The 23,820-nt window shown below is 41.4% G+C and overlaps 1 protein-coding gene across 3 annotated transcripts in view; it reads right to left on the reverse strand.

The window, feature by feature from the left end:
* Positions 1 to 280: 280 nt before the first annotated feature.
* Positions 281 to 23,820, reverse strand: part of DTWD2 (DTW motif tRNA-uridine aminocarboxypropyltransferase 2) — a 128,714-nt gene continuing 105,174 nt past the window's right edge. For 2 of the 3 annotated variants that reach the window (XM_084833927.1, XM_084833926.1), the window contains 2 exons: positions 8,573 to 8,701; positions 281 to 4,245 (listed from right to left, as the gene is read on the reverse strand). In XM_084833927.1, coding sequence (XP_084690053.1) covers positions 4,075 to 4,245; positions 8,573 to 8,701 — 300 coding nt within the window. In that variant the 3' untranslated portion in view covers positions 281 to 4,074. The remainder of the gene's footprint in view (positions 4,246 to 8,572; positions 8,702 to 23,820) is intronic. The other variant, XM_084833928.1, reaches the window with a different exon arrangement.

The raw sequence follows: 23,820 nt of genomic DNA on the forward strand, positions 1-23,820 counted from the left end.
CCACTGGCACTGGAGTCTGCATCCTGTCTCCTGAACCCTGAGGTGGCACTTCTGCCATCAGACTCCAATGACCGTACCTTAGACAGCATGAAGAACTGCCACCCAAGTAGTTCCTGGAATTCCAAACCCTGCTGCCCGGAAGAAGACAACGTCTTCATAAAACAGTACTGGCCCTTTGACTGGCCAGAAGCAGCACTCATTGGAGAGAACTTTGGTCTTGACTCTGTAGTCCAGTCTAGTTGCTCCAATGGTGAGACAATTTGCTCCTTCTGTCTCAGCAGCAGGATCGCTCAGTGGTCCTGAACTTTAGCCACTGAACTCTGAACTAGCTTTACATCAGCTCCAGGTCATCCCTAGAAACCTGGGCTGACCCATCTCTACCTTGCTTGGGCTGTTTCCTCTCAGTGGTAGAAATCACTATGGATCAGGACAAAAGGCCAAATTAGGATCTTCACACTTAATCCCAAAAATGTATCCAAACCACAAATTCTTAAACTATTTCCATCAGTAAAAAGTCCAGACTTTTTTCTTTCTTTTTAAAAAAACTTGTTTTAATAAAATTTCTGAACAAAAATACTACAGAATCCCTGTTTAAACTTTGTATTGTGAGCTAAGGTAGATGAAGCTTTAACATCAGAATAATTATCTAACTTTATCAGATCAGAACAAAGGCACTAACAAATTTATTAAAATAAAAATTTAAAATAAAACAAGCTGCAGAAAATGTGAGCCCAGCTTGTAGAATAGTTTAATTCAGCTGCATACACAATGGGGCATGATCTGTGCTGTGTGTGGAGAGAGCTTGGGCCCCACATCTCACTTCCTATGTGTACACAGGAAGGTGCCACACTGGACTGTTATAGGAAATGCGAGCTTTTGCAAGTCTCCTATATGTCCATCCAGCCTGACCACAGTCAAGGAACACAAGGTCTTTTGTAAATGTCCATCCACAACCAACAATTAAGCATATTGTTCTACTGATTTCAGTGGAACAGAGAGCAGAAGCCAGTGAGATGCTTATGCCCTCACTCCTTTACGTCCCACTGATTCCCCTTTAGCAAGCGGTGGGTCCTGCCAATTCCATTGTGTAAGCGGGATGCTGACCTGCCTCCTTCCAGTTTCTGCTCATTTCAGGTTGCCCCCCAAATGCTAAACTGCCATTGTGCAGGCAGTGGGGGGCCACTTATAAAATGGAATTTTGGGGGGGTGTAAGAGAATCAGTGGGGGGCATAAGCTCCCTGTTGAATTCTGCCCTGAATGTCCCTAATAGCACCATCCTATACATGTCTACTCAGAAGTAAGTCACACTGAATTCAATGGGGCTTACTCCCCCATTGAATATGGGAGAGTGTGTATAGGATTGCAGCCTACATTGTGTGTTTACTGTGTACAATACTTTTAAGAGTCCCCTAGAGAGGGAGAACAAATACATAAAATGACCTCTGCTTTATTGAAGTCACAAGAAACTTGGAGAGCAAAATAAAAGCAACTGTGCAAACCTGTTTTCATAAAAGAACGCAAGAATTTTAGAACACAAAACTATTAACCATAGATTTGAAATAGAATAGGTAATCAGATGTCAACTGTTATATTTTAAAAAACTGAACCAGAACTGCCTGTTTAATTTGGGTAACTAATTTAATTCTTTCCTGTTGACATTTATAGTTGTAGGTCAAAGCAACTGTGATCATAAAAGAGAGGATTAAATTGAATGTGAAGTGTAAATGTGAATCTTTTCACTAGATTTTAAAACAACCTTGTACAGTGAAAACAATAATGAAAAACAATATAAATAACGACAAATTAATATGAAGTAGGTTTGTAACTTATAAATTGAAAAACAGTTCTCATAATTTTCTGAAATTAGAAGCAACAAGTGAGCAACATTTCTAATACACATAAAGGTAAAATTGAATTAACAGAATTAAGCATTAGAGTCCAAGATATGGTGAAAAAAACTGACCCAATTATATGATCTGCGACAAACAGAAGAGCAGCATCCCTTCTAAATTACAAAATACTGACCAAAACTAAATATTGAGATTACAAATTATCCTATTATACAAAATATTATTCTGAGTAATCCCCAAAAAGTAGTATGACTCTTTTGTATTAAGATGACCTTCAAAGGATGCCAAAAGGCTGAAAACAGCCCTCTTTCATACACACAAAACATTAATCAATTTTCAATAAAAGTACATGTTGTAGGATTATAAATGAAAGGCTTTTTGATTATTAATACCAACACATTTTTCAATTGTTTGTGAATTTAGGTATTAGCTCTTCCTTTCTTCTTTATAATTTAAAGAATTTTATTAAATATTTTCTTTTAGTCTTCATGATAGTGAAGATAACATTTATAATAAAATAATAGTGTACTGCTGCATTACTGAGTCTGAAATAAAGCAAAGGAAGTGAGAATTTCCTCCTTTTATATGTGCGAAGCCTAATTCACAGGAACAACTGCTTCAGCCAGGATACATCTGCAATAGGAATGTTCTACGTCAGCATTAGCAGTTTTTACTTGCAACTTATCTTCTCAGTAGTATTGATTTCATTTCTTTATCTAGACAAAATACACAATTAGCTATACATTATTGACTCAGGACATTCTTTTTCAACTTGTACCACATATTCAATTTCTGTTACAATAGTCATCAATGTGGTTAATAAAGTTGCATCCTATACACAAGACATGAAAATCCAACTTTTGATATATGCATGGCATTCTTAACAGCGATCTAGAGAAGAAACAAAGATAATGGCCATTATCCAGCAAGCCATGAATATACAAAAGTTGCACTGTCAGCTATTGAACTGCCAAAGTCTCCTCACAGAACCATAGGGAAAACTGCAAATTCCATAAATACAGTACATGGTTTGCTGTACCAAATCAGAGTTTCCTTCATTGTGTCATACTTTCTTAATGCAGCTGAAGGAGCGGGACCCAACAATACATTCATTTTAAATAGGTTCATTGACATCTATAAAGAAAGCAAGAATCTGGATTCTTGGGCAGCCTCCAATACTGCCTTTCTGCTTACGTAATTCTCTGGAAAACCCATCATACCAGCTTATGGTATTAGTGTTGCGCTAGAGGTCGCTTACACTAGCACGATGTCAATACTGCCCCTTGAGTCCACTAGGGTTTTATGACTGCCAGCATTCATATATTTCCATCACTGTTGCTGAAAATAGAAAATATACAGTCTAGTATTCAATTGATTTTCTCACAAATAAATCTCACTAGAACTAGCATTAACTCAGAGCCACTTTGAACTTTGTTGGTGCACTACTATTTGCCTGGAACTTGCTATAGTAAACATGTACAGTGTGAAAGGAAACATGTTTCCAAATATTCAGGGATACATAGTGGACATGCGCCAGGGAGATGTGATGGCTGCAGATCCCTGGCTTGTATACATTGTGCACCTGCAGATGCACAACTCCCCTCACAATATACATGTTTACTATACCAAATATCAATTAAATACTAGTGTATTGCTATGGTGTTTAATGACTCTCATTCACACAGAGCTCTGTTCAGGACAAAAGCTCCTGTTTTCTCATGATCACTCTTACTAGTATGACCTCACTGACATCAGCCTAATTCTTTTCCCAACATGAAGATTTATATTATACATGTCCATTATATTTGATCAAAATAAACTAAAGAAAAATGTTCAAATAATGGTTTCATTTCCACTTTCATAGCAAATAAAATCAAATTTTCTGTTCTAAATTACTGACTCCTGACAATTGCACTATAAAATTTATGTTCCTTCTGCAGCGATGCCAAAAGCCTCCCTCCCATAACAAAAATCAAAGAAACTATATTAAAAATTACAGATTAATCAATGGAGGTAGGGTGGGAGACAATGCCTCTTGTTTATTCCCTGGTGTAATGCAAAGATCCAGGCATTCTATTTTTGTATTCTGCTTGAACTCCTGGGCAACCCGCCACATGAACCTGGTCCATAATAAGAGATGGTTGTTTGGATTAAATCCATATCAACTTCCACTTCATTAGCTAAAAGGAATAAAGATCTTTCACATTAAATCTACATGGCATTTCTAAATGTTAACATTATTCACTAAAAGTTCCATTCTCCTGAGCTTGCGTTTATTTTTTGGCATTGGTTTGTCATATAAACCATTTTTAAGAAGATGTTCCTTGCTGTGATGGATTTGGGCACCATGCTGAAGCTGGAAAGAGCACAGGGCTTGAAGAGGACGGAGTACAGTCTGGGAAAAGCGAGAAAGAGAGAAAGCTTTTATACCTAAGGCTCAGATATTATTTCATCTGCAGTTCACATAAGCCTATAGTTGCACCAAGTGAATTACTGAGCATATTTTTCTGCTCCTGAGCATATTTTTCTTGAAAGTTACATTGATTTTACAGGAACGCACATTCAAGTCAGTATGCTTAAGCTTGCAGAACACATTTTATAACACATTTGAATGAGATATTAAAGATTCTGAAATATCTGCTTGTTATAAAAAGAGCAACAGAATAATTCCAAGCACACCGTTTAAAGCAGTTACTGATCTCAATCCCTTGCTCTTCTCTGTTGTCGTGCTTTAAACTCCCTGAACTGCTGTGAGGGGATACCTCATCTCTCTGATCCAGTTTGCATCTCATAACTGTGGGTTCAAACTGTGGGTTTCTCATCGCCCCCAAATCCAGAGTTCCTGGTTAGGACACCACAATAAACAACCTGAGACAAAACGTTCCCAGGTTGTTTACTGCAGTGGGAGTGGGCATATGCAGGGGAACCAGCACACAAGTTCGCTTCTGCTCATCCTCCCAACAACCCACAGTCTGTTAATTGTGGGTTGTTACGACGTGCAAACCAGGTATTTTATTAAGATGAGTGATTGAAAGCTGGTGTAGTGTAGTAGTTATGAGTAGTTAAGAAAGCTGGTGTAGTGTAGTAGTTAATCAGGAACTCCCTGATTCAGATCTCACTTCTGCCATGAGCTCACTAGATCAGCCTTCTCGAGATGTGTTGGACTACAACCTCCAACAGCCTCAGCCAGCAGGGGCAAAGATGGGGTGATGGGAGTTATAGACCAACATCTGGAGGACAACAGTTAGGGGAAGGCTGCACTAGATGGTCATAGGCAAGCAAGCCACTTTCTTTCAGCCTCAATTTCCGCATCAGCAATATGGGGGATAACACAGATTTACTGTACAGGGTTGTTGAAAGACTTGCATGTGATAACTCATGGGAAGCATTTTGAACACATGAAACACATGAGAGCTCAACCGCATGGAAGTGCTATGCAAACATTAGGTATGATGACTATATAAAGAAAGTGATTCCTGTGTTGTATGTGGTTTACACAACTGGCAGCAGCAATATATTTTGCAGAGTGCTGAAAGTTTAAGGAAACATACAAAATTTGACTTGGTGAAAGAGCGATCCCCACTGTCAGGGCACTTTGCATTATTTAATTTTCAACACTGTAGGGTAAGTGTATAACCAATCACCATAGTGTTTCCCTGTGTTTTGGCATGGCATTTAAAACACAAGTATACTTTTGAAAGTAACTAGAAATTGCATGAAAATGTAATGCAAGAATGTCTGAGCATAAGCTTTTCTTTGAGAAAGGTTCACGGGCTTCCAGACACAGGCACATTTATAGGACTTAAGTTATTTTTTCAGTTCTTTTCAGGTATGTATGATTTGCATGAGTGCACATGCAGCACAAGAAGTAACGTTTAGGTAAGCTTAAATCCAAAACAATTATCAGGATTGAACTATCGACTTCCTGAATAGCATTAGAATATAAATAGTAAATGCGAGTGGCCTAAGCTATTGCAGGGAATTATGTTGTTGCCTTCCTAACTTGTAAAAGCAATATCTTGAAGAGGTGCTATCAGATTATGTCCCAAGATGGATTCACGTGTTATATTTTGAACATTAGAAAAGTAATCTGTGCATGTGTCAAATGCAGGTTTTCCAGCTTGATCATGATATGATACAGGTACATGTGCCAGAAAGCTGAGACAGGTCATAGTTTCCTGCTATGTACACCTGATAGTATCCCGATCTTTACCACCATGTTATATGGCCCTTAGTTCCCAAAAGGGTTTTAAAGAAATTTTCACATAAATTCTAAAGCAGGGGTGGGCAACTTGTGGCTCTCCAGATGTGGCTTACAACTCCCATCAGTCCCAGCCAGCATAGCTAATGATGAAGGGTGATGGAAGTTGTAGGCCAAAACATCTGGAGGGCCACAAGTTGCCTACCCATGTCGTAAACCCTATTTATTCTAAGAACCCACAATGGGAAATGAGTTTTATACTATCCTATTGTTTTTTTAGGATTCTCTCTTGAAGCTAACAACCATGTAGCATTTCTAGTTTTAGGTACAAAAAACTGCACAGAAGCCATTTTATAATCTTGACAGAGTCTTCCATCACAGACTAGTGGGATCACTTGCAAAGCAGAGGCTAATGTCTTATTGTTATTCTTTGACCTAGTAGAATAAACTTAAACTCCAGCGCTGTCATGTTCTAAATTCTTGTAATGACACTTGACAGTTTTAAACTGATTAGTAGATTGAAATAAGACAGTGGGTTATAATTTGAGGCTGTAGGGACACTTCAAGTCATTGGGATGGGTTTACAAATACATTTTAATCTTCAGGCTCACTTCAAGGGTTGCTGGGGTCATCTTTGCAGAGTAGCTCCTGCAGGCATGATTTCCATGTAGGATTATTAATTGCTTGGTTCAAATTGGATTGGCCGTGCCTTATACTTCAGAGTTCAGCACTGATGCCTTTGGACTGTAGAGTAACTCTTTAACCTATTTATAAACATTTATGTATCTTAGTGCTATGATAAAAGATAATCACTAGGTTATTTGTTAGGTATGAAATGTTACAACTGTCACTCCAGATGTTGTTCAGCTCTGATCAGCCCCAGCCAGTATGGCCAATGGTCAGGGAAAATGGGAGTTGTAGTCCAATAACATCTGAAGGGCCACAGATTGTCCAGACTGAATTCTCCCCCCACGCCCCAATTGAATGCATGAACCATGGCAAGTAAAAGCTATCCCTGATTGAAATATATCCCCTTGTATCTATGCCTCTAGTAGTTTCTGTTTGCATTAGACATTTTTGGTCCAAATACTTAAGCACTTACAATAAACTGAACACTTGTTTACAAGAATGGGACTAATATGACATGTTGAGTTTTCCCCCTCATGTCATTGCTAATTTTATCAGTTTTAAGTGCTTTTTTTTAAAACAAAAAAGCAATTAAATAATCCACCGTACTGTGATGTATTCAATGTTCATATTTATTCAGATGGTCAGTAAAACAAAATCTTCTTTTTAATTATATATATATGTCATATTTTACCAACCTGCCTTCAGTATATTAGAAAGGGAACATTCAATATGTATTATATTTGGAATACTGACAGGTTATGCATAACTGACAGGTTATGCAGCAAGAGCCAATTTGTAAAACATCTTGTTAAATATGAAGATACCAACAGCATACCAGAGGAGTAAGAACATTTTTCTTTGAAATGTTTCACTGTCCCCTCACTGCCATCTGAAATAATTTCCTAGCTTTTTCATCACTTAACTAGTTATGATGGAAGAGTTACTGTGTAACTGAAGTTACCACCAAAAGCCAAGAAAACTGATATCACAATAGCTGAAGCTTTATGTCACACTGAAAGAACCACAGCACCCAGTGGTCCTGTTCAGACATCATGCTAAGCCATGATGGTTAGGATTTTTGAGCTAACCATGTTGGCTTAGTGTGATGTCTGAACAGGCATCTGTCCCAACCATTGTGGTTTATTAACCATGGACTAACCATGTTCACTAACCACTTGCTGCAAGGTAGTTAGTGGGCTCTACCATGGTTTAGTGTAATGTCTGAACAGCCTCCATGGTTAATTGACAGCTGCCACGGAGCTCCATGGGAAGAGTGGCCAAAGAAGGAATAGCCGCTGAGCACCAAAATGGCCAACAACCACCACCACTAAAATGGCCAGCAGTACCAAGCACCAAAATGGCTGACAGCGCAAAGGCCACTGGGATGCATGGCCGCCCATCTGGAGAACTATGGGTTCTTGTGAGAGGGAGGATGGTTACAGTATGGCTCGTCTAACCACATTGCGGAACATGGCTACCTGCACGTGTGGCAGTAGCACTCACAGTGGTTAGTAATAACCACCATGCACCATTGTTAGCCTAACCACCCTTCCCCAATGTGCATCTGAACAGGGCCAGTGTAAAAGAGGAACTTCCTGAGGCTCTATCATAGCGATGGACCAAAGCATACCATGATAAAAGAGGCGCTGAAAAGGACTTTAGGGAGATGTCGAAATAAGGTATGTAAGGAAGTGTTAGAATCTTATGAGAGAACTTTGGTTCTTCCTTCTGCTGAATTCTCTGAAGTTAACAAATTGCAATTCTTAAAATAGTAGGATTTTTTTTTTAAAGGATTTGGTCTTTAGCCAACGAATACAGCCCCGTTCGTTAAATTGCATTGCTCTCACCCTATTATTCCATTAACAGAGTAAATGACTTTAAAATTACTTACCTCTTTAATACCATCATTTTTTTCCATGATGGCAAGGGCAATAGCTGCACATTCAAGTGTGGACAGGCATGTATTTGTTGGCTGTGTACGAATTACATATTGACTTGAAAGGCTAGTTCTCAGTTGTACCTGAAGGCAACAACAACAACAACAACAACAATTATTATTATTATTATTATTATTATCCCACCTTTTCCCCCAATACTGAGACTCAAGGCGGCTTTACAACATTAAAAACTTATACAGTTAAAACCTATAAATTGAAATATACAAATGTTAAAAATATAATTAAATCATCAATAATATTAAAATTATATAAAATATCAAAATTTTAAAAGACAACAAGAAATATAAACCATAGTATCCATCATATTCTCACAGGTCCAGATTAGCTATCCCCAAAAGCCTGCTGGAACAAAAAAGTTTTTACCTGCCTGTGAAAGCATACCAAGGAGGGTGCCACTCTAAACTCCCTGGGAAGGGAGTTCCAGAGCCTTGGGACAGCCACCGAGAAGGCCCTCTCCTGTGCTCCCGCCAGACAAGCCTATGATGGTGGTGGGACCGCGAGAAGGGCCTCCCCTGAAGATTTGAGGGCACGAGTAGGCTCATAGGGGAGAACACAGTCTTTCATATAAGCTGGACCTGAGCTGTATAGGGCTTTATATACGGACACTGCTGGACAATACAGATAGTGAATGCCCTGAACACAGGACTGCCATCATTGCAAGGGAGCTGAGACGTTTTAACATTGACATAGCAGCACTCCAAGAAACTCGAAGAGCAGGAGAGGGACAACTGAAGGAAGCAAAAGGAAGTTACACCTTCTTCTGGAAAGGACTGCCTGAACAAGAACGACGAATACATGGAGTAGGCTTTGCTATTAAAAATGATCTTATGAAGCTCTTGTCAGAAGTTCCTACTGGCATTAATGAACGATTCTCAACCCTCCGAATAAAGCTCGCCAAAAACCAGCAGGCAACTATTCTAAGTGCCTATGAACCAACATTAGATGCTGATGAAGACATCAAAGAAAATTTTTACTCCCAACTGGACACCATCTTATCAGAGATACCTAAGGAGGATAAAATCATCCTCCTGGGTGATTTCAATGCAAGAGTTGGGCGTGATTTTGATTTGTGGCCAGGGACCATTGGGAAAGAAGGAGTCGGCAATAGCAACTAGAATGGAATTCTTCTTCTGACTAAATGTGCAGAGCATAATCTTGTAATTACCCACACACTTTTTCATCAGAAAAATAAATTTAAAACATCATGGAAGCACCCTTGGTCGAAGCACTGGCATCTTCTAGATTATGTAATTGTCCGTGCCAGAGATTGCTGCGATGTAGTCGCCATGTTGAGTGCTGACGACTGCTGGACAGACCACCGATTAATTCGTTCCACGATGGCCATTAAGACTGTCCCTCAACGTAGGCTCCAAGGAAGAAAACCAAGGCGTAAATTGAACACCCAAGCCCTTCAAGACCCTATTAAGCGAGCCTGCTTTCAAACAACCCTCAAGGAACATCTACCTATGGTCCTTGAAACCCCTGAAAATGTCAAGGAACACTGGAATAAACTGAAGACTTCCATTATCGCAGCCTGTGAACAAACTATCGGATACCAAACTAAGAAACATCAGGACTGGTTTGATGAGAATGATAGGGAGATTGAACATATTATTGATAAGAAAAGGAAAGCTTTCCAAATATGGCAAAAAGACATCAACTGTGCCGCTAAGAAAAAAATCTATGCCAGTGCAAAGGCTGAGGTCCAAAGAAGAACTAGAGAACTTAAGAAGACCTGGTGGATAAAGAAAGCTCAAGAAATCCAACATTTTGCAGATGCCTGTGATGCACAGGGCTTTTTTTAATGCCACAAAGGCCATCTACGGACCAACAAACCATGGACAAACCCCTTACACTCAACAGTTGGTGCCAAACTTCTAAAGGACAAAGAGTCTATTGCGCTGTGTTGGAAAGAGCATTACCACAACCTCCTTAACTGTAACTCTATTGCGGCTGATGAGGTTTTCTCGCAAATCCCACAAAAACAAACCAGAGATGAGCTTGCAGTATCCCCTAGTTTGGAGGAAGTTAGTAAAGCCATTAACCAAATGAAAAATAATAAGGCTAGTGGACCTGATGGGATCCCTGTTGAAGTCTTTAAAGAAGGTGGGCCTGAAGCTACACAACAGCTTCACAAGCTCATCGAAAAAATCTGGATGAGAGAGGAGATCCCAGCAGACTTCAGGGATGCCATAATTATCACTCTCTTTAAAAAGGGTGATAGAACAGATTGTGGAACCTATCAAGGCATCTCCCTTCTAGCTACGGCAGGCAAAATCCTGGCAAGGATCCTCGCCAACCACCTTCTACCTATCTCAGAAGACATCCTCCCTGAATCCCAAAATGGCTTCTGCCCTTCCAGTGGGACAGAAGATATGATCTTCACCGCATGACAGCTCCAAGAAAAATGAAGGGAGCAAAACCAACCCCTGTACATGGCATATTATTGATCCAACTAAGGCCTTCGACACTGTAAATCATACTGCTCTCTGGACCACCCTTCTGAAAACTGGATGCCCTAATAAATTTGTGAACATCTTGAGGCTCCTCCATGATGATATGACGGCAACAATCTTGGATAACAATGGCTCTCAAAGTGATCCATTCAAAGTGGGATCAGGAGTTAAACAGGGATGCGTCATTGCTCCAACCTTATTCGATGTCAGGGTGGAAACTGAGCCCATAGAACCCCAGAGCAGTTCTGATTCTGAGGAGGAACAGCAATCAGTGGGAGAGGAGCCCGCTCATCCCTCACAGGCACAGCAGCTGGCAGAGATTCCTCCTGCCAGCATTCCTGAGATAGATAGTGACCCTAGCAGTGAGAGAGTGCGGGAGGGGGGCTTGCTAGATGCTCGACGCAGATGCAGGGAGCGACGAGCAATGGAGGGCGTGGAAAGGAGGCATAGAGCCCGTTTGGCACGCAAGCAACAGTCGCGTCCTGTGGACCCAAGGGAAAGAGGGAGGAACTCTCCCTAGCCCATAAGTTCAGGGTCTGCAAGTGATTCTCCTTCAAACAGGGACCAACTGCCTAACCTGGAGCATAGGCTACTCTGCTGTTCATTGCTTAGTCGCTGGTGATTAGCATCTGAAAGAGTCATTAAGTTGTAAAAGGATTAAAGCCTTGAAAAGAATCCTTTTGTCTGTTTCTTGAGTTGGCTATTGGAGTAGACTGAAAGAGGCCGCCAGGGCACTTCTGACATTTGCTATCTTCATCGCTATGATTCTACACCTTGTTGAAGGGAAACTTCCCACTGGTGTAGAAATCATATATCGAACAGATGGAAAACTTTTTAATCTCAGTAGGCTGAAAGCAAAAAGTAAGGTAATTACATCCTCTATCATAGAACTTCAATATGCTGATGATAACGTAATCTGTGCACATTCAGTGGAAAATCTCCAAACTATCCTAAACATCTTCGTAGAAGCATATGAAAAGCTCGACCTCTTGCTTAACATCAAAAAACCCAAAGTGCTTTACCAGCAAGCACAAACCAATCCCCCTGTAGCGCCATCAATCCAGCTTAACGGTGTGATGCTGGAAAATGTCAATCACTTTTCTTATCTTGGCAGCCATCTCTCCACAAAAGCCGACATCGATGCTGAAATTCAGCATCGCTTGAGCTCTGCGACTGCAGCATTCTCCCAAATGAAGCATAGAGTGTTCGAGGATTGGGATATTCGCAGGGAGACCAAAATGCTTGTTTACAAAGCCATTGTACTACCAACCTTACCGTACGCCTGTGAAAGATGGACCATCTATAAACGCCACTCCCAACTTTTCAAAAAATTCCACCAACGCTGCCTCCGAAAAATTCTGCAAATTACTTGGGAAGACAGATGGACTAAAGTGAGCATACTGGAAGAAGCAAAGGCCACCAACGTTGAAACAATGATTCTTTAACATCAACTTCGCTGGATCAGCCATGTTGTTCGAATGCCTGATTATCGTCTTCCAAAGCAGATACTCTATTCTCAACTTATGAATGGAAAACGGAATATTGGTGGACAGCAAAAGAGATTTAAAGATGTTCTTAAAGCTAATCTAAAAAAAATGTAACATAAGCATTGAGAACTGGGAAGCTCTAACTCATGAGCGTTCCAACTGGAGGTCAGCCTATATTAAAGGTGCTATGGACTTTGAAGAAGCACGAGTACAGAGCAAAAGAGAGAAACGAGCTCAGCAGAAGGCACGTCAAGCAAACCCTCACCATGACCGCCTTCCACCTGGAAACCTATGTCCTCACTGTGGGAGGCTGTGTAGATCCAGAATCGACCTTTACAGCCACCTGCAGACCCACTGCTAGAGATTAATGTGTTGATTGACCTATCTTCTATGAATCTGTCTAATCCTTTTAAAGAGTTATCTATATAGACTATCTTTGGAAGATAATCATACTTGGTCATGAGTGATTGCCATGATGATGATGATGAGGGCTTTATAGGACATGACCAGCACTATGAATTATTCCAGGTTAAAGAAACAAGTTATTATAATACAAGCACTCTATTTCTAAACATCTTTCCTTAAAATATGTAGCACATTACTTTATAGTACTTGGTGGTCATTATAAGCATATATTGTGGTGACAAGTTTTCTGTTTATAAAATATACAAGCATTCACTATGTATTAATAACCCTTTAAAACATGTATTTATTAAACAGTAAGGAAAATAGGCTTTAGAGTGAATCTGGTATTTATCCTGTGTGATTACCTTTATTGCATTTCACAATTAAAAGATTAAGGGAGCAATCCTATGGCTACTAGATGCTGTTTAGAGGATATGGTCTATTCTGGTAACCGACCTCGGAGCCCATGCTCTGAGGTCAGTTCCTGGATATCTGACCTCCCCCTATGTCTGTGCCGCCTCAGAGGCAGCACGGAGAAGTCCCATCCTCCGCACTCGGAAGACGAGCGTGGAGCGACTGAAAAGGGGCGGAGGGTGTTCTGGGGCGGGGACAGCGGAGCAGCGCGTACAACACATCCTATGTGTTGTACAGCAGCTTCCTCTCCCAGTTGCCCCCCCCCCCCGCCGCTAGACAGCTGAAAACGACTGTCTAGTGAAAAAGAGCAAGGCAGGAGAGGCGCAGAGGGAACCATCCCCCCCGTGCCTCTCCTGCCTTGCTTTGGATAGGCGGTCACCTCCGAGGTCAGAGGCGGCCACCTATCTACTTAGGATTGTGCCCTAAAAAACCTAAATGATCCCAAATTGGTAGCAGAGATACACATGATAATATTACATTTAAGCAGATTGCTGACTAATTTCAAATATTGTATTGGCGTTGATTTTTTTATTTAATTAGAATTGTAAAATGTTTTATAGGTAAACATTAATATAAAGTGTTAAACAAAACTATACAAAAATAAAAAAGAGTTCATGTCATTTATTGGAGCACTTTAGTTTCTACTTGCAGACTTTAAATATGTTTGAAATTGATTAATTGGTTCTGCCTAAAGTGATAAGCACTTTACACTATCATACATGCTAAACATTTTCCAAGAAAGACAAATGCCATTCAGCTATTAGGCTATGTGTTTTATCAGCTGCAAAGGCTTTTTATTGCATTTATAAACAGCTGCTGAAAAATGACACAGTATCCTTTGTGACAGTATTCAAGAATTATTCATTAGGCTTCTTCAGCTTCAGACAGAATCTGAATAGTGTTGAATGGCTTTGGATCCAAAGCCAAAGTAGCATACCCTCCTAACATTCACATCAGTGAATAAAAGAGATGAAACAGAAAATGTCTCTGAAGTGTCAGAGACGTGCAAAAAAACCCCACGTTATTGTTGAAGATGTTCCATGGAGAAATTCTGCATTTTATTAATATGGTTAACTAAAACCCACGGGTCAAGAAGGAAGTAACACACCGCATGAGTAGGGCTTTCCAATGCAAACTAGGATGGGGAAAGAACCTGATGCACATGTGGGGCTCCAGATAACTGCCTTAGATCCTATGTAATTACATCGCTACAGCTTCCTATTCATTATCGGCTCAGTTTCATGAACGGAGGAAGGGAGATCTCTGGAGCATTTGAGCAAGAAGCATTTGGCCTTGAAAGGGTAGATTTTTCTACACTCAAATTCATTTACTGTCCTCAAGTAGTAATAGTAAATCTAAGGTGCAAAATGTGAAAAAGCTGTAGAATCATAACCGACGAGGCTGACCAGAAATCTAGTTTCTACTAGCTGCAATGCAGTGTTGTGTTCAGGGAGTGTCTGACCATCTAAAAGATTTTGCTAACTGGCTTAGTAGCAATTTTAACAGCAAAGATTTACTTTCCCCTAAGAATACAAATACTAATAGTAAACCACTGTCTCAGTTTTATGAATGATTTACTAATTTATTGTCTAGCTCTTGCATAGATGTAATGTATTTTTCCTTAGAGATTAGCTTATTCTTTCCCCTTGGTTGTACTTTGAAAAATGAAAAAAAAATCTTAATTTCTTCTTCAGGCTATTTTATACAGTTCACTTTCTGTGTATGATCAACATCATGATGTGAATAGGGGTGACAAAGCTTGGCTTTAGCTTAATTTTCAATTTCAAGCAGAACAATCTGGAAATAATATTTAAAGAACAGTCTTCTCGTGTCCTTTCAGACATTTGGCAAGGTTCGAAGCATAGCAGGCAAAATCAACAACAATTTCCATGAAAATAATTATTCAAAAATTTGAAAATAATTATTCAAAAAGTCTTGTCTTCAGGAAGGGAAAAGCATGCTCTATTGGGTAGAGATCAGGTGACTGACTTGGCCATTGAAGGACATACCACTTCTTTGCCTTGAGAAACTCTTGGGTAGCTTTTGCTGTATGTTTTGGGTCATTATCCATCTGCAATATGAAGCGGCATCCTATCAGTTTGGCAGCATTCGGCTGAATCTGAGCAGAAAGTATAGCCCTATACACTTCAGAATTCATCCTGCTGCTTTTATCAGCAGTTAGGTCATCAATAAACACCAGTGGCCCGGCTCCATTGGCAGCCATACATGCCCATGACATAACACTGCCTCCACCATGTTTGACAGATGCTGTGGTATGCTCTGGATCATGAGCTGTTCCTTTCCTTCTCCATACTTGTCTCTTCTCATCATTCTGGTAGAAGTTAATCTTGGTTTCATCAGTCCAAAGAATCTTATTCCAGAACTGGGCAGGCTTTTTTACATGTTTGCTGGCAAAGGCTAATCTGGCCTTTCGGTTCTTGAGCGTTACCAGTGGTTTGCACCTTGTTGTGAAGCCTCTGTATTTACATTCATAAAGCTGTCTCTTGACTGGAGATGTTGACAATGACATGCCTACCTCCGCAAGAGCATTCTTGACCTGGCTATATGTTGTGAAAGAGTTCCTCTTCACCATGAGCAGAATTCTGCGGTCATCCACTTTAGTTGTCTTCCGTGGTCTTCCAGGCCTTTTGCTGTTGCTGAGCTTGCCAGTTAATTCCTTCTTTTTCAGGGTGCTCCAAACTGTTGTATTGGCCACTCCCAATGTTTTTGCTATCTCTCCGATGGGTTGATTTTGTTTCGTCAGCCTAATGATGGCCTCCTTCACTCGCATGGACACCTCTTTGGGCCTCATGTTGGGAGTTCCAGTGAACAACTACCAAATGCAAATGTAACAATCAGAACCACCTCCGAGCCTTTTATCTGCTTGATTGGTCATGGGGTACCCAGGAAACAGGCCACACTTGGCCATGCAGCTGCTTGTCAGCCATTTGTTCCATTACTTATGAGCCACCAACGATGGGTGTATGTGTATGCCACTGGCTGTCCTTCCTGAATGGTTAGTGCCCTACTTTCATCAAACCCCTTGAATTACAGCTGAAAGTCCTGACTTCACTCCCATCTGGGTGTGTTTCCTTCCTTTCAACTTCAATGTGGTGGTGTACAGAGGCCAACTGCCAAAACAGTTATCCTTGTTCCAATATTTCTGGCCCTGACTGTATATCTGTCTGCTTTCTCTTATTTTTCTTCTTTTTTTAAATCCTTCTTCTTTAAAATGGATATGACATACTGTACCTAATATACGGTTTGAGGGTGCATAGAAATGTGCACACTCATTGATATATTTAGTATAAAATATATTACTGATTGTTGTAAGGTTGTTTTGAACCTTTATTATCATATAACATTATAAAACTTATTAGTGATTTGTTATCATTATTTATTCTTTTTAATTTTTCTCCATTATTATTATCATTATTATCATTATTATTAGACTGGCTATATGGTCACTGGAAATGAATTGTAGGCCTGCTTCCTTGTTATAAGACTGATGACATGATAAGATTAATCATGCTGTATTGAATCGCAATTTTATCAATGTTATAGGTATAATTTTTAAGTGAATGGAATTTGAAGCTCATGTGTACTGGAGCTTAAATTTAATGCTTTTAAATAATCTCTCTCTCTCCCCCCCCCCCTTTCTGTTATTGTTGTATCCTCTTAAGAATATTGTACTGTTAGGAAACTGTAGCTATTGATTAGGCTGTTGGTATTGTTTATTTCGTTTATTTCATTTATAAAGACAAAAAATAAAATAAAGTATTTTTTAAAAAAAAAACAAAGATGAAGCTGGACAGCCATCTGTCAGGGATGCTTTGACTTAGATTCCTGCATTGAGCAGGGGGTTGAACACGATGGTCTTATAGGCTCCTTCCAACCCTACTATTCTATGATTCTATGAAATTCCCTAGGCCTTATTCAAGACTCCTTATAAAAAGATCAAATACTGAACTCTACCCCCTCCTTTTACATTCTACGTTTTTCCTAAGACAATCACCAAAATTCATTTTGACACAAAACAGATGATACCCAGCATTCTTTACCTATTGCTTACAATTTTAAGCATCAAAAAGCTAAAATAATATCACTACAATATATGTCTCACTTTTTCTTTTTCAGAAATAATCATATGCTTTCTATAGTAATTAGTTCTGTGACATGAAGCTGTCTCTATGCATGTGCATAGGGATGTACTATTGCAGATACAGAGCATTCCCCAGTTCATTCAAGAGAATGAAAGAGAAACCTCCTGCACACATGGAGCTCTGCATGTACATGAGACCTACTGGCACAAAGAATGCTTAGTCATTAGCATATTTAAAACAAAACAAAACATAGTATGGTAAAACAACAACAACACCAAACACCTTATTAGGACTAACTAGAATGTCACAAAGTAGTGAGTACTTTTGAGAGCTTCAAAATTCACCCTGGATATTAAGCAAAACATGCAAAGTGGTGGTGGTGGTGGATAGAGTAGCTAAATATGATGGGAAATCCCCAAAGTCTGCAGTTTATAGCAATCTTAATGTGGAGCATGGGAGGCATTCTGCACGCTTAAGTAGAGAATCACTGAATGATAGAATAGTAGGGTTGGAAGGGGCCTATAAGACCAGCAAATCGAACCCCCTGCTCAGTGCAGGAATCTAAGTCAAAGCATCCCTGACAAATGGCTGTCCAGCTTCATCTAGAATGCCTCCAGTGTGGGACAGCCCACTACCTCCCTCTATTATAAGACTATAAGAAGTGTAGGGGTATGCACCAACTCCACAATTTGGTTGGGACCCTGATTTAGAAAACAGCTTGATCTGCCTTGGACTGATTCAGAGGCTGCCCAATTCAACTTGTAGCCAAATCCAAATCTTGATTTGGAAATCTGAAGCTTCACGCCTCCCACTTACTAGGGATGTTGGAGAAATCCGCTATGGACAGAATCCGGCCCCCCGGCTTGTCTTCCAGCTACCATTTGCACCCCTGCTCTTTGCGGTGATAGGCTACGTAAGTATTTACGTAGCCTATCACGGCAAAAGGCCGCCACGCAAATGGCATAGCGGCCACCATTTGCATGGCGGCCTTTTGCCGTGGTAGGCTACGTAAATACTTATGTAGCCTATCACGGCTTGGTAGCCACGCAAATGGCGGCCGGTGTAGCGGGCACCATTTGCGGCCACAGCAGCCCGGTAGCGGCTGGAATCCAGCAGCCAGCCAGGGAGGATTCCGTGGGGAGGGATGAAGCGCCTCCCCCCCACCGTGGATGCCCCAGATTGGAACGGTAAGTACATTTTGTACATCCCTACCATTGACTATCACTGAAAATCAACAGACAACTATAACCTTTTTGCTGTTCAACAAAACTGGATGTATCACAAGCATAGTAGCCCCTTATGAGGGGATGAAACCTGTCAAATTTCAGACAAATAGGTGCAGGAGGTTTTGTGCTAGATGCCTTTCAATTTTGATTTTTAAAAAACAACATGCAAACTACCAATAACGTTTTCATTTTTTAGCAGAATTCAGTGAAAATTGGACACATAGTTGAGGGAATCAGCCCTGCCAGGTTTCAGATGAATAGGTTCAGAGGTGTCTGTGCAAGCCTTTACAGTTTTGGAGTTTCCAAAGGGGGATGCATTTATCCCCATAATTCTTTGTAGGCAATTGTTATGAAAATGATATACAGCATAAAGGTGACCCTAGCTAAGAAACCTGAAAACGTTTGGAAGGAAAGCTGCAGCACTTTTTGTGTAAGGGGAATCTTCCCCTGGGGGTGGGGAGGGGGAAGAAGTTATATATTCTGGGTTTGGGGGGCAATTTGTATAAACACAGCATACATCATAGTGTTGTGTCTAGGCAGGAAACCTACAAAAATTCAGAAGAATAGGTGAAGGTGCTGGAAGAGGTGAGGAAGGCTATTTTGTTTTCTGCCAACTGCCACCAAAGTCACAAAGTATAATTGGACAGGGGTGGATGATGGATGTGAAGCATTTAGTGGCAGAAGCACTTGAACATCTAAAATTTTTCAAGCAAGCACCCAGTGCTATATCTTCCTAGGTCCTACAGATTCCACAAAAAATATTTTAATGCTCCTACTCCTGGGAAAGAAAACTAGCAAAGTGCATTGAACACCACGTCAGTCCTGTGATACACTACATCATCATCCCTGCCCCAAGCACAGGGATTGGAGAGCCCTGATAAAACCTTCCACTATGATTAGAAGCTATAGCTGCCAGTCACAAAGCTACACCCCCTGCCCCTTCCCCATCCTGCTGTTTTCCTTATGTAGAGAGCTTGGGGAGAAAAGTTTCAAATTTTGCTTACACATGGTCTCTGTGTCCCTCTGAATCACCTGTGGGGCTTTGGGAGGTCAGGATGTGCGAACTCACCCCCTTCCAGGTTCTCCAGACTCCTGCCCAGTCCCTGCCCCTGCCTGCCGGTCCCCAGACTGCGCTCGAGCCCCTCCCAATCTCAGCGAGGAGCCTGAACTCACCCCAGTGGCCTCATTGAGCTCCGTGGTCACCATTTCTAAAAAAAAAAAAAATGGTGATCACAAAAATGTACGTTTTTGTATGCCCCAAAATGCACATTTTTGCGAATGCACATATTCTCATGTGTGAAATGTGCATTTTTGCAAAGGCACACATTAGTGTGTATACAAAAATGTGCATTTTTCATAAAATATGGATTTTCGCACGTGTGCAAATGTGTGCATTTTTGCGATCGCCATTTTATTTCTCTAAAAATGGTGACTGCAAAGCTTGACAAGGCTGCCGGGGTGAGTGCAGACTATTCGTTGAGTGCAGACAGGAGGCGAGCAGGGGCAGGGGCTCGGCAAGTGGGGCTTGGGGGGTGGGCAGGAGCAGATCCACCAGATTCCTGGACTGAATTAGGCACCCATGCCATCCCTATTGGGAGGGTTTAGATTTGGATTTGGTCCACTGAAGAAGCCTGACTATGTTTGGGATTCAGCTGAATCTGAGGTACAGCCTTAGAGAGGCACATAACAGATTTCAGGCTGCATGTGGATCAGGAATGTTATTCCGTGTGCCATGGATACAGTTAGTGAGTGAGAGGCAGCCTGCAGCAAACCAGTTTTGTGGGATCAGTTCCAGCTTCTTCCTTCTGATGAAGTGGACAAGGTTCTTTCATCTGTAAGGCCGACCACCTGCTTACTTGATCCTTGCCCATCTTGGCTCATGAGCTGCAGAGAGAGATTGGGTGAGGGGATCAGGGCGTTGGTGAACGCCTCCCTTGAGGAGGGAGTGATGTCATCAGCCCTCAAGGAGGCAGTGGTAAGTCCGCTCTTAAAGAAGCCCTCCTTGGATCTCCAAGTTTTGAACAACTTTCGCCCAGTCTTGAATCTGCCATTTTGGGGCAAGATGATTGAGCAGGTGGTGGCGATGCAGTTGAAGGCACACTTGGAAGAAGCCAATTATCTGAATCCATTTCAATTGGGCTTCAGGCCTGGGCATGGGACAGAAACGGCCTTGGTCGCCTTGGTGGATGATATGGGGAGAGCTCTGGATAGGGGCGAATGCTCCTTCCTTGTTCTCCTCGATCTCTCAGTGGCTTTTGATAGCATCGACCACAGTATCCTCCTGGACCTCCTGGAGGGGTTGGGCATTTGAGACATCGTATTACGGTGGTTCCAGTCCTTCCTCTCTAGCAGGTACCAGATGGTAGAACTGGGAGAGGAGATGTTGGACCTGTGGCTGCTCACTTGTGGAGCACCACAGGGTTCCATCCTCTCCCCAATGCTATTTAATATCAATGTAAAGCCGCTGGGGGCTATCATCAGGAGGTTTGGGATGTGGTGTCATCAATATGTGGATGACATGCAGCTCTACCTCTCGTTCAAATCTTCACCAGTGTTGGCTGTAGAATCCCTGTCCAAATGTCTGGAGATGGTGGGTGGCTGGATGGGGAGGAATAAGCTGAAGCTGAACCCTGATAAGACTGAGGTACTTTTGGTGGGAGACAAGAGGAGGTTGGGGGATGTTGACCTGGTGTTGAATAGGGTACAGCTACCCTTGAAAGAACAGGTCTGCAGCCTGGGGGTCATTTTAGGCTCCTAGCTGTCCATGGAGGCTCAGGTGTCAGCTGTGAGTCGGACCGTACTGCACCAACTCCATCTGATACAGCGGCTGCGCCCCTTCCTTCCCGACCATCTGCTGCCATCGGTAGTACATGCCCTGGTCTCCTCTCGTCTAGACTACTGTAATGTGCTCTACATGGGATTACCCATGAAGATGGTTCGGAAGCTGCAACTGGTGCAGAACACAGCGGCTCGCCTGATTAAAGGCAGCCACGGGCGTGATCACATCACTCCGGTGCTGAAGGAGTTGCACTGATTACCAGTTGTTTTCTGGGCCAAATTCAAGGTGTTGGTTTTGACCTTTAAAACCCTATATGGTTCCAGCCCAGCCTATCTCAAGGAGTGCTTCCAGCAACACCAGACAGGCCACTCAACAAGATCAGCCTCAGATGGCCTTCTTTCTGTCCCATCAGCCAGGACAGCTAGACTGGTGAGGACAAGGGAGAGGGCCTTCTCTGTGGTGGCCCCCACTCTGTGGAACTCACTCCATAGGGAACTCCTCCATGCCCCCTCTTTAATGAGCTTCCGCCATGCATTGAAAACCTGGTTGTTCAGGCAAGCATTTGCGGTGGGCTAAGGTATTTTAAAACAATGTTTTAATGTGTAATTTTACTGTTTTAAATTGTACTGTTGTACATTGCCCAGAGTGGCCAGGTGACCGGCCAGATGGGCGATTAAGAAATTTAATAAATAAATAAATAAATGCACCAAAGGCTATTGAGACAAAGGGACAATACACTTTTGTCCATTTTTATAAAAAGCTGAATATAATGGACATCCCCAGAGTCTGCAATTTATAATGCTCTTAAGATGGAGTGCAGGAATTACCTTAGTGCCGCCTTCCTCAGCCTGGTGCCCTCCAGATGTGTTGGGCTACAAGTCCCATCATCCACAGCCAGCATGGCCATTGGAGACAAAACCAAGCAACTACTAGATTTTATATTTTTGTAAAGTGCGGGAATGCTCATGACAATGACATTTTGGTTGGTTCTAATTTGGTTTGTATTGCCATGCTGTCACTTTTGGATAATAAAATCAGACAGTTTAAATGCAGGAATCAGATTAAAAATAGAGACCAGCAATTAGAAGATTACAAATTAAATTTTAAAAGCACACTGAAATAAAGCCTTCAGCAACTACGCTACTTTTACCCAAGCCCTAGAAATAGTACCAGCTTTCTCACAGACGCTTGAAAGAAAGCCCCAAGCTGCTCAAAACACGGGCAGTAGTAGGCCTGCCAGTTCAAAGCATAAAAAATGAGAAATACTGTATAGCTGTTGGTTGTTGCTGTTTTTAGTCTACTTGATCTTTAAAGGCCTGAAATACGGAAAAATACGGAACTTACGTTAAATTCTATAGAATGCTACAGTGCTAACGCATTAACAGATCTCCTTGTAATTCCTTTCTCCCACTTAAGCAGAAATGACACGTGAAGAATGAGAGGCAAGGCATCTGAGGGAGGGGGAGTGCTGTCTAAATGGTTTACAAGGTCAGCATCCACTTGCTAAATGTTTTAGTTACTTAATTTTTACTTATAATGCTTTTACTGTATTTGAATTCTGCTTTGAACCCTTGAGGGGAAAAAACACTTTTAAATAAATAACTCCCATTCCCCAAATGACAGTGAGCTAGGCTGGGCCCGAATTAGAAGTAGCCTTTCTTCATCCAAATGTCTCTGCAGGAAGACAGCCCTCCATCCAATAGGGAGCAAAACTGTAACATTTTCTTTAGCTTTTTTATATGTCAGAATTAAACATACACCTTGTCAAGGTTCAAACATGCCCAGACCCTGAGGTCTCCTCAGTAGGAGGAACATGACACCTGCCCCCGCCCCCCGGAACGCCCAATGCTTTTAGTGATCATGAGGAATCTGTCGTTCTTGTAGAACCACTGGACACTGATGTTTCAGCTGCAAGACTGGAAATCTCCACACTGGTTCACTGAACTTCTGCCAAGAATATTAAAATCATCCATTCACCATCATCCAGCTGCCCAGTTTGTGAGGAGTTTACTGAATTCATGGAAACAAGACTCAAGTACATATTTCTTGGACCAACATAGGGCTTCCTTTGTGATGGATCAAACTAAAGTAAGAGACTACCCAGTTCGTATTTGTCTGTCTATGCATATAGAATAGTAAAGGATCTTTCTTGCAGAGTGAATATCATTCATAGTGAACACCATCGACTGTTTCTTCCTTTTCATGGCAGAAAAGGCAGTTCTATACATGGTGATGGAGCCAGGGAGAAGCAAGAAGGATGACCATGTTTAGACTAATTCTATTTACAGATAGGCAATAGAACATTTTCTTT

The sequence above is a fragment of the Heloderma suspectum genome, chromosome 2 (genome assembly GCF_057233095.1).
Source record: "Heloderma suspectum isolate Gila_16-S chromosome 2, 16-S_ref, whole genome shotgun sequence".
Classification (NCBI taxonomy): Eukaryota; Metazoa; Chordata; class Lepidosauria; order Squamata; family Helodermatidae; genus Heloderma; species Heloderma suspectum.